The following is a 16497-nucleotide window of genomic DNA, read 5'->3' as shown; positions in this document are numbered from 1 at the left end:
AGAATTACCAGTCAGGCAGGGCATGTATATAAGTATTATGGCACTGGGCACCTGTTTAGGAACAAGGTTTGAATCTGTCCAGTTGAAATATGTGTATTGACACAAAATTTAATTTATCACAGTTCAGGGACTTCACAAATTCTATAGCCTGGATGATGCAAAGTGTAAGATCCTGGTTTTTCTCTCAGTGTGGAATCACAATGGCTATATTGATTTGAATGGAATTAGTACTGATATATACCAGTCAGTGACTGAAGTTCTTTCTTTGCTAACAATATGCATATATAGATTAAAAAAATCCCATGGTCTTAATTATAAAACTTTTTCTTCTTTCTTACCCTTTTCTGTTACCATCTCCTGTTATGTCTAAGTATAAATAGTAAACTATTCAGGGCACTTGTCTTCTTATATTCCATTACGTTCCTGTTGCATTTGAGGAACAGAGGGTGGAGGAAGGGCATCTTTCAGAAACTCTCACACTGTTAGCTCAGTTCTGTTTCCATTGAAGTCAACAGCAAAACCTCCATTGGGTCACGTAGCTCCAGAAATGTTTGTGTCAGAGATCTGAGTATTTCCATCACATATGCACGTGTTTGTGGATAAATAAGGAAAAGTAAACATACCATAATTATGCTGGTTTTATACAGTTGTTAGCTCAAAACAAAATTAAGATTTATTTCTGTGTAATGTTCTAGTATCACTCTTCATAATTAGTAGTTATAGCTTGTTGTTTGACTATAATGATTTAATTGCAGATATGACATGATGACGGCTCATGTTTTCTGATTGCTGATAATTATAAGCATTATATCACTGCTGTATAGGAAACAAGTATTAATATTTCTTTTAAAAATTAAGGGATGGATCCCTGGATGGTGTAGATATGATCATGTCTTTTAAACCTTGATGATATTATACTTTCAGTTCCAAATGTTGCACGTTACCGACTTCCCAGTTCATAACTCTGATGTTTATAACTCCAAGGTTCTGCTGTAGCTTATGTTCTTGGTGGCATGCTAGCAGTAACTTTTTTAAAGGTGGTTTTAACACCATTTTTGTGTGACAACATTTGATTGGCTTGTTTATATTGTTAATTATTTTTCCCTTTGTGGCAGGCCAGTAGCTAAATACTGAATGTAGTTTAATGTAGCATCAGATTACAACATGTCAAGAATAACACCATTGTTGATCCTTCTGGTAACACTTGTTCATAAATATCAGCATGGAACCTATGGACTGAATGTAATCTATTATGTAACATATCTACATAAGTAGATTTGATACTGCTTACATGTTTTCCAGTAAGACTTACTAGAAACAATATTCATGTGCCCTCCAGTAAAACTGATACTGAAAGTGAAGTTGCTGAGCTTTATAGACAATCAGAATGCTATTTTCCACTTTCTTTGAGCTGGTTCTGAGGTACTATCCTTCTTTTTGCTAACTGGTCTGGCCCTGGTTTTTCTTACACTGTTGGGACTGGAATGATTTACTTAGGGTTGATCCTGCTCCAGGCAGGGGGCTGGACTAGATGACCTCCTAAGGTCCTTTCCAACCCTATGATTCTATGATTGACCCAGGTGCTAATTCTAACAGTTCTCTTGGCAGTTTTATTCATAATCATCCAAAGTTTTTTTTCTTGTACGATATCTCATGTATAAAAATATCTAAGATCCATCTGAATACTCTGGCTTCTGCACTCACTAATCTCAACCTCCTGTCCTTTGAAGAATCTTAAGTTTTTGTATAGTACTCCATTATTGATTCTTAATCACTTTCTGCTGTCACTCTCTGTCAAAACCAAGTACAGAACCTGATTCACTGTCCAGACTTTTTACTTTGTGTCAGGTGTTGTCAAGATAAGCTGAGGTCGCAGCTTTGATGTTAGCAGTTTCCAAGCGGCAGAAATAAGTAGCCTGAGCGCCACCAAAGTCAGCATTCCATTAGACTGTTTGGATGACCAACTGTGAAGTTAACTAATCATTCCTGGGCTCCCTGCAGAATGGTACTTATTACCCTTGAGAGAAAGAGTTCTCAAGACTTTTTTCTACTTAAACTCAGAGATTAAGCAGGCAAGGCAATGGCATAATCAGTCTACAGGCAGTTGTGCAACAGTTTCAGAGTGGGAGTACAGGGCACAAGTGTGACTCAAAGGCATTGACAGAGGTGGGGGAGTGAGCCTGAATCCAGGACTATGGTGGTGAACAAATGGACTGCATTTAGAGGAATGTTACTGTCCCGAAATCTTATTCTGAAATCATTTTACTATTATCTTGAATATGTTATTCTTCTTGCTAATAACCCTTGCATTGCAGCTCACTAGCTGTTATTAGGATCGTAAGTGGAAAAAGTGGAGTTAATCAGCTTTTAGCTAACATACCAGATTCTGATCTCCATTGCATCTATGTAAATCTGGCATAATTTAATTTATGTCAGTCACATTGACAGATAAAAATATGAACAGAATTTCACTTGTGTCTCTGTTTCTGTTCCTAACTATAATTCTGACCTTTCTTTTGGCAGAAATATACACATTATATTTCCCCCTTTTTATATTATTTTTACCTCCTTGTATCTATCAGTCACCCCCTTCTATTAGTTGTATGCGTTATCATTCCTGGATTGCGGAATTAGTTCAATTTTTCTAACTGAAGTGTTCACTGCCTCAGAGAAAAGTAGGATAGTGAAGGGATAAATACCTTCTTCAATAGGAATAATCTGCTTTTTTTAACTAACATAATACATAGCCTGAAAGCTTAATCAGTAATGCTGTTACTACAGATATCTGTCCAAATCTTTTAGCACTTTTTATGGTGCTTTCTGCACCTTCCATTATTCAAGCCACTTGTCTCAATATTCAGGTGATAACATAGTTTCTAAACCATTTAAGCCTTACTGTTTTCTTTAGGGACTGAGTCTATTATTTGACAAAGCATTAGATTTACAGTTTACTTCTTGTTTCACAAGATCCTATCTGTTTGTGTGGTAAGTGTTTCAGCTTGTTCCTTTGATACAGTTTACAATTATATTCTTTTGCCAAGCACCCCTGGCTGGGGAAAATAAAAATAAACATAATGCCAGCAATGATTGATTATGTTTTGTTTTTAGCAACACACATATGTTATATTTCATTATAAAAAACAAAAAAGCAGTCATGTAACACTTTAAAGACTAACAAAATCATTTATGAGGTGATGAGCTTTCATGGGACAGACCCACTTCTTCGAATTATTATTATTTTGTTAGTCTTTAAAGTGCTACATGGCTGCTTTTTTGTTTTGATAGAATATAGACTGACACGCCTATCTCACTGTTACTATATTTCATTATAATAATTGTTCTTTCCTGCAAGGAGTACTTCCATCTTAAAACATTGTAATGGGAAGAGGTTGAGGACAGACCAGATTTCAGAAGAGCACCGATTAGAGCTAAAGTGCTGGGAAAAAAAAAACAGATCAGCATCAGTTTTCTGCTTTTGATTGGTATTTCATTTCTATGGCATGTTGGGCCAGGTCTCTGGGCATTTTAAACCTTCTTTGCACTGCTTCCATTGTAATAATCAAGATTAAAGCCACCTAAAGTGGCTAAGGGTGGATTTCCCCTGTATAGAGGAAACCTCATGCGTGTAAGTCTGGCCCAAAGGTTTGCATGCAGCTCTCTCCTGGCCGCTTCATGCTGTGTGTATGTCTGAGAGTTGGGGGGGTGGTTAAGGTATTCCTATACCCCAGCAATCCCAAGGTTTTGGAATGTGCTTTTTGAGTGATAGGTTGTTCAGCTTTGTGTCAGGGAGACAGGCACATTACTGGGGCTATGTGAAAAGTAGTAGTAATAGGTAGTCTGTTGTGTCCGACGATGACGTCTTGAGCTTGCACAGGCTCATCAGTTGTGGACTCGCATGTGGCTGATGAGTCCAAGCTTTGAACAGCATGGGCGTTCACAGTGGGGGTAAGGGAATTGTCCTGGCTCTGTTGGTGCGGCTGCTGCTGTTGCTTTCTTCCCCTCACGAGCATCAATGAGGCGTATGCATCATGGCTATTCAAAGTTGTCATACGTGTATCATACGAGAGCATGCCAGCCTGTTCGGTCTTTTGCATGCTGCTCTAGCTGATCTGGTTTTAAAACAGCATGAGCGATGTTGGCCTCCACACAGTCTTTATCCCTCTTGCGAGGCCTACCTTGATTCCTTTTGCCCTGGGAGAGTTCACCGTAAAGGAGTTTCTTAGGGACTCTTGACTCCTCCATTTGTATGACGTGCCCTGTCCAGCAAAGCTGGGCTTTCAGAATCATGGCTTCAATGATCGTGGTTCCTGCTCTGTCCAGGACTTCCAGGTTCGTAACTCTGTTCTGCCATCGAATGTGCACTATTGACCTCAGGCTGCATGTGTGGAAGCGCTCCAGCAGTTTTATATGTTTTCTGTACAAGGTCCAGGTTTCACAGCCATGCAGGAGACTGGTCAGGACTACAGCCTTGTACACTTTCAGTTTAGTAGACTGTCGGATATTGTGTTGATTCAACACTTGCGCTCTCAGATGTACTAGTGCCCGGCGGGCCTGGCAGATTCTGGCGTTGATTTCTTTGTCAAGGGAGCCATCATTGGCTCTCACACTGCCAAGGTACTTGAACTCCTTTACTGTTTTTAACTCTGTTCCTTCAATAAAGATTGAAGTGGGGAGAGCAGCAGATCCTGGAGCAGGTTGAAACAGTACCTGGGTCTTTCCTAGGCTGATGGTCAAACCAAAGAGGCAAGTAGCTTCAGCAAACTTGTTGATGATGAGCTGGAGATCAGATTCCTTGTGTGCCACAAGTGCACAGTCATCAGCAAAAAGGGCTTCAAGGATGAGCCTCTCAAGTGTCTTGGTTTTAGCATTCAGACAATGAAGGTCAAAAAGTGACCCATCAAGTCTGTATTTTATGTAGACTCCATGGTCCAGGTCCCTAACTGCATGGCTGAGGACACATGTGAAAAAGGTTGAATAACACTGGGCCAGCACGCACTCTTGCTTCACACAATTGGATATCTCAAATGGATCTGAGGACTCACCATTTGAAAGAACAGAGCTGGTCATGTCATCGTGGAACCAGAGTATGAGGTTAATGAATCTTCTTGGGCAGCCAAGTTTTGACAGGATAATCCACAGGTCTTCTCAGTTGATGGTGTCAAATGCCTTGGTCAGGTCTATAAAGACAGTGTACAGATCCAAGTTCTGCTCTATGCACTTTTCTTGGACCTGACGAAGAGCAAAGATCATGTAAATGGTGCTGCGGCCTGGGCGAAAACCACACTGTGCCTCTGGTAAGTTCTCCTCTGAGATGCTGGTGATCAAGGTTGAGGATGACTCGAGCCAAGATCTTCCCAGCAATACAGAGAAGGGAGGTGCCACGGTAATTTCCACAGTCGGCTTTGTTGCCCTTGTTCTCGAAGAGTGAGATGATTGTGGCACCCTTAAAGTCTTTGGGCATGTCTTCTTCCCAGATGTGAAAAAGTAGAGTATTGCCTTTCTAGCAGCTCCCCTTCTGAACTATGCTGCATGTGGCTTAGATCTGGGCTGCCATATTTTGTCTGTCTCCTGCCCCTGGTGTTCTGTGATTTGTTTCCCTTTTTCTCTTATTTGCTTCATTTTGCTTTCTGATTTGGTTCTTCTTCTTACATTATAAGGATCAGCAGACAGGGGAACAACAAATATCTTATAACTCCCCCCCCATGAGTGATCAAGAAATTGGGTGTGGGTATGCACAAGTAAGTAGGTATCCGATACCTGTTTGATTTTTCCACAAAGCAGGCGGGTGGGGAGAGGACATGGCCTTGGCTCATATCTCACTATTCCTTGGCCAGTGCAGTTTAGCTGGGTTTGTATAAACTGATGGTATAAGACAGCATTGTTCCTCTCTTTCCCCTCACCAGAGTCGGGGCAAGCAGGAAGCAAATTGCAATGCAGAGATGTATCTCTGGGGTGCAGCGCTTCCCATGGCTGCTTTTGAGGTAGTGCTGCTTGTATACCAGCCGGTGCTCAAAGGCTCAATCCAGCTCTACAGCAGTGAAAAAAAAAAGAGTAAAATAGGATTAAATGAGGTGATGAACGTAGGTTTATATTGTTCTTACCTTTTTAATCTCTTTCCTTATTGCATTATAAAAGTTACAGTTCTTTTTCACACAATAAAATGTTTAATCAAAAATAATAAATTCCGAACTGGAAATGGGGAGATCTATCCAAAGCAATCAACCTGCATGATGTGAAGCAAACACCAGAGGAAGAAGTGAAAGCGCTTGCCTCTGCAGTCTTTCTGAATATAAAATTCAAGCCAAATGTAATGTCTGGTCATAGACTGGTAAACAAGATTATTTGGCACTGTTGAGTAAATTCTCAGACTGTTTCACTGCCTTACTGGGTTATAGGTAAACCAGGTAAACAAATAATAGAAGAATTCATGCATATTGTATCCCCTAGCATTGCATAAAAGTAGCATGTATATTTGTTGTTATTTACTTACTCTGACTTTTTTATTTACCAGTTTAAGTCTTTAAATTTATAATGCAACCTGTTTAGCTTTGGATGCTGTTGAATACTGTGTTGCAGAAGACAATATTTTTAAACAAGATAGAAGCACGATATAGAAGTGAAGACAATGTAGCATTGTCTTTTTCCCAGTTATTTTCATGACATTGTTAAGACTAGGCACTGCAGTTAACCAAGTCAGTGTTCGCATTTAGCCTTTGTAGCCTGTGATTAAATGGGAGTTGCTGCTTGTTGTTATATGTCGGCTGACAAAAGCTAAATCCATCACAGGTGCTACAATTTGTACATCAGGAAATTTGCTTTCCAAATGCTAATTATTCCCCACGTATCCTACTTCACACAAAGGACAGATAACACAGTCAGCAAAATTTCAGCAGTTTTATCATTGTGCTATAAATTAGGGTTTGTCTCCGACCATTGTGCAAAATGGATATATATGATGGAAATTCTGATGCGGGGAACCCCTTGATTTTGTAAGTTATTTTCTTGCTTTATTCTCACAAATTCAGGTGCAGAAACCTGAGGTTGTTCCAATAATCATTGCTGAATTTCAAATCTATGAATGGATATGTTTTCTATAGGGAGATAATGAGGTGAGCATCTGATAGGGTAGTCTGGAGGCTTAACAGATAAAAAGAAAAAAATACACACTTAGTGTTGGGAAAATCCAGTCCTAACCCAGAGATATATTTAACATTTAATAAGGGAAATTACCTTTTTTTGGTGGTAGCTTGTAGGGTATAATTCTGACCTAAAGTAAACATCATTTTTATTCCTCTAATATGAATATGGCATTAGGAATATATTACCGACCACCTAACCAGGACAGTGATAGTGATGCTGAAATGTTAAGGGAGATTAGAGAGGCTATCAAAATAAAAAACACAGTAATAATAGGAGATTTCAATTATCCCCATATTGATTGGGTGCATGTCACCTCAGGACGGGATTCAGAGATTAAATTTCTTGATGCCTTAAATGACTGCTTCTTGGAGCAGCTAGTACAGGAACCCACAAGGGGAGAGTCGATTCTCGATCTAGTCTTGACTGGAACGCAGGATCTGGTCCAAGAGGTAACTGTTACTGGACCGCTTGGAAATAGTGACCACAATATAATAACTTTTAATATTCCTGTGTTGGGAAGAACACCGCAGCGGTCAAACACTCTGGCATTTAATTTCAAAAAGGGGAATTACACTAAAATGAGGAAGCTAGTTAAACAGAAACTAAAAGGTAGAGTAATTAAACTAAAATCCCTGGAAGCTGCATGGAAACTGTTTAAAGACACCATACTAGAGGCCCAACTTAAATGTATACCCCAAATAAAAAAACACAGTAACAGACCTAACAAAGAATCACCATGGCTAAACAGCCATGTTAAAAAGGCAGTGAGAGAGAAAAGGGCAGCTTTTAAAAAGTGGAAGTCAAATCCTAGTGAGGAAAATAGAAAGGAACATAAACACTCCCAAATTAACTGTCATAATGTAGTAAGAAAAGCCAAAAAAGAGTTTGAGGAACAGCTAGCCAAAAATTCAAAAAACAATAGTAAAATGTTTTTTAAATACATTAGAAGCAGGAAGCCTGCTAAAAAAGCAGTGGGGCCCTTGGATGATAAAGATATAGAAGGAGCGATCAAGGAAGACAGTGCCATTGCGGAGCGATTAAATGATTTCTTTGCTTCAGTCTTCACGGCTGAAGATGTTACAGAGGTTCCTAAATCTGAGCCAGCCTTCTTAGGCGACAAATCTGAGGAACTCACTCAGATTGAAGTGACATTAGAGGAGGTTTTGGAATTAATTGATAAGCTGAATAGTAACAAGTCTCCAGGACCAGATGGCATTCACCCAAGGGTTCTGAAAGAACTCAAATGTGAAATTGCGGAGTTATTAACAGTGGTTTGTAACCTATCCTTTAAATCCACTTTGGTACCAAATGACTGGAAGACGGCCAATATAACACCAATATTTAAAAAAGGCTCTAGAGGAGATCCTGGCAATTATAGACCGATAAGTTTAACATCAGTACCAGGTAAATTAGTAGAAACACTAGTAAAGAGTAAAATTGCAAGGCACATAGAAGAGCACGAATTGTTGGGCAAAAGTCAGCATGGTTTCTGCAGAGGGAAGTCGTGTCTGTCTAATCTATTAGAATTCTTTGAAGGGGTTAATAAACATGCGGACAAGGGGCACCCAGTGGACATAATATACCTAGATTTCCAGAAAGCCTTTGACACGGTCCCACACCAAAGGCTTTTATGTAAATTAGGTGGTCATGGGATAGGAGGAAAGGTCCTTTCATGGATCGGGAATTGGTTAAAAGACAGAAAACAAAGGGTTGGAATAAATGGTAAATGTTCACAATGGAGGGGGGTAACTAGTGGTGTTCCCCAGGGCTCAGTCCTGGGACCGATCCTGTTCAACTTGTTCATCAATGATCTAGAAAATGAGGTAAGCAGTGAGGTGGCAAAGTTTGCAGACGACACCAAGTTGTTCAGGACAGTCAAAAGCAAAAGGGATTGTGAAGAACTACAAAAAGATCTCAGCAAACTGAGTGATTGGGCAGCAAAATGGCAAATGAAATTTAATGTGGGTAAGTGTAAGGTAATGCATGTTGGAAAAAATAACCCAAATTACACGTACTACATGATGGGGTCAAATTTAGCTATGACAGATCAGGAAAGGGATCTTGGAGTTATAGTGGATAGTTCTCTGAAGACATCCACGCAGTGTGCAGCGGCAGTTAGTAAGGCAAATAGGATGTTAGGAATTATTAAAAAAGGGATCGATAATAAGACAAAAGATATCATACTTCCCCTATATAAAACTATGGTACGCCCACATCTCGAGTACTGCGTGCAGATGTGGTCTCCTCACCTCAAAAAAGATATATTGGCATTAGAAAAGGTTCAGAAAAGGGCGACTAAGATGATTAGGGGCTTGGAAAGGGTCCCATATGGGGAGAGGCTAGAGAGACTGGGACTTTTCAGTTTGGAAAAGAGGCGATTGAGGGGCGATATGATAGAGGTATATAAAATCATGAATGGTGTGGAGAAAGTGAATATAGAAAAATTATTTACCTTTTCCCATAATACAAGAACTAGGGGACACCAAATGAAATTGATGGGTAGTAGGTTCAAAACTAATAAAAGGAAATTTTTCTTCACACAGCGCACAGTCAACCTGTGGAACTCCTTGCCCGAGGAGGCTGTGAAGGCCAGGACTCTATTAGGGTTTAAAAAAGAGCTTGATAAATTTTTGCAGGTCAGGTCCATAAATGGCTATTAGCCAGGGATAAAGTATGGTGCCCTAGCCTTCATAACAAGGGCAAGAGATGGATGGCAGGAGATAAATCACTTGTCTTCTGTTCTCCTTCTCTGGGGCACCTGGCATTGGCCACCGTCGGCAGATGGGATGCTGGGCTTGATGGACCTTTGGTCTGACCCAGTATGGCCATTCTTATGTTCTTATGTTCTTATGTTCTTATTCTTGGCAGCCTCTCCTTCCAGAGGATGGGAACTAAAAAGGTGTTGTGGGCTAGTCCACATTTCTTTGGGAGGGCAATCCTTCCAACTTTTTGCCATTTTCATTGCTGAAGAGGAAACATGGATAGTCAGTTACTGCAACTATGGCCAAAAAAACAGAAAACTTCAGTTTTCAGCTCCACCAGCTATTTTCATATCACATGCTGACAAATACAAACACATTAGGCACCCCTTTTATGTGACACTCACAGTTTTTGTTGCTACCTGGGGCACTTTTTAGGACAGCATGCTGCAGCCTGAGTTGACAATATTGTCTGTTTCTGCATTTAATCACAAGGGAAACACCTATCCACAAGAACCTCCTGAATATGAGGAAATGGGTCTGATGGGCTTTTTCTTGGTTAAATATTTTATAACAGATCTAGCTGTCATCAGAATGTCTGGGACCCTGACACTAATCATAGACTAATGAGTTAAAACGAATAGTAAAGCTTTTTTTAGAAAGTTTCCTCTTTCATGCCATAGATCTCTTGGAAACAGATCCTGAGACACTCTAACGAGATGGCTGGTGGCACCTTATAGACTAACAGATATTTTGGAGCATAAGCTTTCATGAGCAAATACCCTCTTTGTCAGATGCATGAGTGGGTGTTCCAAGGGAGCGTGCTGATAATGGGCCACATCCTCCCTGACTGAATTGATCCTGTTAACTTTGGCCTTCCTCTTGACTGGGACTCCTGTCTTTTCATGAGCCTGTAGATTTAGGTCCTCCTCTGGAATCCCCACTCATGCTTCTGACAAAGTGGGTCTTGGCCCATGAAAGCTTACGCTCCAAAATATCTGTTAGTCTATAAGGTGCCACAGGACTTCCTGTTGCTTTTGCTGATACAGACTAACATGGCTACCCCCTCTGATATTTGAGACAATATAAATGTTTAACAAAGAAACACTAATCAAATACAAAATAGTAATCTTGACGCATTAATTAGAAAATGTAAATCCCTGAATGCTGTGTGTGAACTTACTGGGGAGTTTGTTGGTTGGTTTGTTTTTCTGTTGGGATTTATTTAGTCTTCTATTTTTAATATATTGTAAGCTGTCTCAAGAAAACATTTGACTCCCTGAAGATGAACATATTGTACATTTCCAGTTTTCCAGCAAATGAAAACATTTATGTAATTTAACTCACACTAGCAGTTTTTCACAGCTATGTTTATTTGGCTTGTGTACAGTAACTTCTGATTTGTACGTTTTGTTTTTGTTTTCGTAGGACTATTTGACAATTCACAAGTATGGCAATGCAGCCAGAAATGATCTCTGGAATACCCTGTCAGAGGTAAAGTGCCATCTAACCTAATACACTGCGAGGAAAGCAGGAAGCCATCACATTTCTTTTAGAATAAGGTTGGGGGAGAATAGTGCATATTGAAATGCTTAAGCCCAAAAGCACGTTTAAAAATTTATGCTAAGAAGTACCATTTGGGTTCATACAAAGTGACAACATAAAAACATGTTTTCAGTTGTTTGTGTTATATTGTTGATCCCAAAAATGGGAAGGCCTGCTCCCATTGATTTCAGTGGGAGCAGGATAAGCTCTTTACATAGGAGGGAGAAGGAAAGTGCTATGCTTCAGCATTTATACTGAATAGACTTTTAATATGTACATATTCATGATTTGTCCAAAGGACGTACCTTGTAAAGGCCTAAAGCTGGGCAGTGTATGTTCTGATGTACACTGTTATTATTTGATGTACTTAAATCAGTTGCAGGTGGTTACAAAGATACTGAAATCTGCATTTACTTCTTCTTTACAATTTCTTGCCTTTTTGTTCCTTTCATTATGTTAAAGCCTTGGGGTAAATGCTCAGTGATTTGCACTCAGATGTCCAGACTAGTCAAAGGACAGCAGAATTTACAGCAAATATGTAGGCACCAGGATGTGACTGCATTCTGGGCCATAAGCAACAGTGCCACATTGGATATGTCAAACCCGTTAATGGTGGGAATTAAAATTCCATGTTTCCCTACCTATTGGCATATCTGTTGTGATCCACTGCATTCTCGGGATGTCACACATGCAGGCAGAGTTCTCAGGGATTCTTCCTGGGATTTGCTTGGAAGAAAAATAAAACCACTCAGTCCTTGTTCCAGCATTTGCAGGAAGTTAGAGGCTTACCTTGGTTGCAGAGCAAGCCAGCCCTGGCTAACCCTTACTTGTAGCCTCTCTTCCAAGGAGGTGCAACTCTCCCCTTTCTGTTGGGTTAACTATTCCAGCCAAAATTCCATCCAATTTAATTCCACGTATTTTAAACTGGATTTCCTCTTGGGTTTCCATATTAAGCAGGAATGAGGTACACCTGTATGTGCTACAAGTTGAACCACTGTCGCCCACCACCCTCAGGATCTGGCTGGTGCTAGATGAGAGAATTTGCTGGACCATGGGAGGACCATATTGTCTAGCAGCGTTACCAATACTACCATTGCTTACTGGGCTCTTCAAACACATTTAAGGGTAAATTACAGCTAAATAACAGCACAAAACCCTGAGATCCAGGAGAGGTGGCTGTAAACAAACTTTATGGAACCACGGGAAACTTGGCCACACCCATCATCCAGCTAACGGAAATCATGCCAGATTACGGATGTTGCCAGATGAGATTGTTTTGGATTAGAGAGGTTCTACCAGTATAAGATTTGTACTGTGATCAGGTTTGGGGAAGAGCTGCATGTGCACTGCTTAGCTCTGGACCTAACAATCAAGGTATTCCAGTGAGTGGTGAAATTAGATGCTGAGCTTGAGATACCTTAAAGTGACATGATTTTCAGAGGACAGAAGTTTAACACTTTCTGACATCTGATCCTTCTTAAGTGTCTCAGAAGGGGCACCCAAAATCAGTTACCCCAAGAATAAAAACTTCATCAGCTAATTTTTTAGCCTTTTCTGGTAATGAAAATAATTTGTAAATGGCCACCCACAGTCTTTCTGAATCATTGAAATGTGGGGCAGGAGCTCTGGAGCTCAACTGCTTTTAACTATGGGTGAGCTTTTCAAAAGAGACTGAATGACTTAGGGGTACAAGTCACATTGAAAGGCATTGGAAATCATGCTTCACATATGTGCTTTTGAACATACTGCCCTGCCACTTTATTTGCATTCTGTAGGATACCACCTGAGTAGTTATCCCTTTCAGTTCTTAAAGCTGTTTTACATTAATATGCAAGCTCAAATACCTAAATCTACCTGCAAAGACTAGTTTTATTTTATTTTTACTATTTATATCCTGTATTTATCTTTTAATATGCCTGTGTACATTGATGCTCAATTGCTAATTAAATAACCGGACAAATTAATAGTTCTCTTTTCTGAAAAGCAAGTGGTCTATTTTGTAGATACTAGTATTGCTTCAATATATTAAACCTAAACTGTTTTTTTAAAGGCTCTAAAAAAGGTTGGAAAATTTGTAAATATCCAAGAGGTAATGGATCAATGGACACTACAGATGGGCTATCCTGTTATCACCATCATGGGAAATGAAACTGCAGACAATATCGTAGTAATCTCCCAAGAGCACTTTATTTATGACATTGATGCTAAAACCAAGGATCCTGATCTTAGAAACAACAGGTACATATATTTCTCAATAAATGTTCATACTAAAAGCTGTAGTTGTTCAGCTGCTTCCTGCCCATATTTCCAAACAGAATTATCCACAGAAATCACTTAGCTTTGCCTAGAATCTAGGGCAATTAAATTTTATTAAAGATTATTCTTATAAACGAATTAGAATTATGTTAGCATAATAAACAACAAAGAAAAGCTTTTTATGTGCACATTTGCATCTTGAGAGCTCTCTCTGGCGTTTTTCAATCTAGGGTGCATGTCTATTCCTCGGACAGTTCCTTTGGTTTTATCCCAGTCAGCGAAATGAACCAGCATATGGCTAGAATGCTTCTGATGCTGCATACTTGAGAGTAGCTTTTAAATGTCAGCAGGAGTATTTTCTTATTTTGGCAGAGAATTTTAATCAGGAGTCTTACAACAGCTTGTGTCCATTTGTACTGATGCTCTCAATAGACTGGTCCTGTGCAAGGGAAAGCTAGAGGACTAAAGATGAAAAAGGACATGCCTCTGGAAATGCTTAAAACACAGATAATCACTTTTTTTTAAAATCATGGAGTTCATTGTCAACATTTAGGGGAAGTCATAGTGAATCTAAGGACTTGTGTAGATGTGCCATTAGTGCACTGCAACTTGGGAAGTAAATCTCTAGTTCATTGGCCTGACATGCTAATTGCCTGTGTGGATCCTGCTGCTATTGACTAAAAGTTCCCTAGTGTGCTTTGCTCTATTCAACTATTAAATGGGAATAGGCCAGTGTGCACAAGTACGCTGTGTCTATGCTTGCATTCCTCTTTGGAGGGGATCCTGAGGTCAATGCCACTCGGGGTCCCACTCCCCCATGGAACCATGGCCACTCATCCTCTCCATGGACTGAGGCCCCCCAACATCTGTCCCAAGCCCCACATCCAAGTTCTGATGCCCCCACCCCCTTCTGTACATAGTCAGCTGGTTTTGCATGTTGTAAATACTTCTTTATTTTTATTTCCCACAAGTTTATCTTTGCTCGGTAAACAAGTTGTTTGATCACCAGCCCCATGTCTGTGGTTATTGGGCAGGAGTCAGGAGGGGTGAGGGGGCTATGGGAGGGGTTGTGCTGGGGACAGGGTAAAGCTGTGGACATGTGTCCCCTGCTGGGGGTGCCACGGGGAGAGTCCCTGGCAAGGTTCACTGACGGCCATGGAAGCAGCTCTTCCTCAAGGCCTTGCCGATCCACACCCCATCCCGGTGTGGCTGACTGCTCGTAGCCGTGGCCAGCATCTGACTCCCAATCTGGGAGGAAGACCCCACCACCACCCCCTCCACTATGTTGCGCAGAGCACAACATGCAGCTAAAACATGGGTGCATCATACTCCCTCAGATCCAGGCAGGTGAGGAGGCACCAAAAGCATGCCTTGAAGTGGCTGAAGGCGCACTCAGCCTGCATCTGGGCCCAGTTGAGGCAGGCATTAAAGAGTTCCTGGCTTGGGTCCGCCAGCTGGTGCACGGCTTCATAAGCCAGGGCAGGAGTGGGTAGGCCACATCCCCCATGATGCACAGTGGCATGTGCACATCCCTGACCGCCAGCTCCCAGTGGGGGATGAGGTTGGCACGCATCTAATGAAGTAAGTCTTTGCCTACCGTGACAGTTTAAGGTCAGAAAGCCAGCTCCAAGAGAGAGGAAGGCAACATCTGGTCAAGGAACAGAGGGCTACCCCAGGGCAGCGAGGAACAGCTGAACTGGAGAAGCAGCCAAGGAGGGTTAGAGCCAGCTGAGCTCACTTGAGGCTTCCCTAGGACTGGTTAAAAGACCTCTCCTGCTGGGTACCTGGGGAGGGAAGGGATGAGGAGGTTGGAGTGATGAGCATGGAGGAGATGAGAGCAAGAGTGAGTTAGAGAACAGAGAAAGAGCTTTGAAGGTGCCCAACAGCAAGGGGAGGTGAAGAGTTCCCTACCAGCAAAGTTTGGGGGCTTCCCTCCCCTCAGGAGCAGGGCTGAGTCCATCACACCACAAAAGCTTATGCTCCAATAAATCTGCTAGTTTATAAAGTGCCACAGAACTTCTTGGTTTTAAGTTTAAGGGTTCTGAGGTGAACTGGATTTTGTAATTACACCTCTCTGAGGCCTTGCTAAAGGAGGATGTGCTGCTTTGTTAGAATGTGGTGGGTTTTTTCCCTGCTCTTTGGTTACTAATATGAACCTGTTGTGGCCCCATTTGGGGGAAATTAAGGAGGGGAGCAAGTGGTACTGCCCTGGGCTGCAAAGGGATGTGCCACATCTTCCTGCATCTTTTCAGCCAGAAATCCTATGCAATTTAGACTCACTAGTTGATTGGGAGTATCGCACTAACATGATATGGTTTGATCATTCATAATGTGTTCCTGTAGATGGGTTTCTCTGATGTCCATGAGTATATACCACACAGGCTCACCAATGAGATTGCTGGGCCCCAAGGCAGAACAGTCATTGGGCTGCCCACATGTGCACAAACTGTCCCACTGTGGATGTGGCCTACCTGATCTGGGCTGCGTCTACACGTGCACGCTACTTCGAAGTAGCGGCAGTAACTTCGAAATAGCGCCCGTCACGTCTACACGTGTTGGGCGCTATTTCGAAGTTGAAATCGACGTTAGGCGGCGAGACGTCGAAGTCGCTAACCCCATGAGGGGATGGGAATAGCGCCCTACTTCGACGTTCAACATCGAAGTAGGGACGTGTAGACGATCCGCGTCCCGCAACATCGAAATAGCGGGGTCCTCCATGGCGGCCATCAGCTGGGGGGTTGAGAGATACTCTCTCTCCAGCCCTTGCGGGGCTCTGTGGTCACCGTGTGCAGCAGCCCTTAGCCCAGGGCTTCTGGCTGCTGCTGCTGCAGCTGGGGGTCCGTGCTGCATATACAGG

At 41.5% G+C, this 16497-nt stretch overlaps 1 protein-coding gene across 2 annotated transcripts in view; it reads left to right on the top strand.

The window, feature by feature from the left end:
• The window catches only part of TRHDE (thyrotropin releasing hormone degrading enzyme), a 384180-nt gene that overhangs the window by 235239 nt on the left and 132444 nt on the right, over positions 1-16497 (top strand). For both annotated transcript variants that reach the window (XM_075012759.1, XM_075012751.1), the window contains 2 exons: positions 11268-11333; positions 13435-13622. In XM_075012759.1, the coding sequence (XP_074868860.1) occupies positions 11268-11333; positions 13435-13622 (254 nt within the window). The remainder of the gene's footprint in view (positions 1-11267; positions 11334-13434; positions 13623-16497) is intronic.

This window comes from Carettochelys insculpta, chromosome 1, assembly GCF_033958435.1.
Source record: "Carettochelys insculpta isolate YL-2023 chromosome 1, ASM3395843v1, whole genome shotgun sequence".
NCBI lineage: Eukaryota > Metazoa > Chordata > Testudines > Carettochelyidae > Carettochelys > Carettochelys insculpta.
The sequence above is the reverse complement of the archived record's forward strand: the minus strand, read 5'-3'. Positions and strand labels throughout refer to the sequence as shown.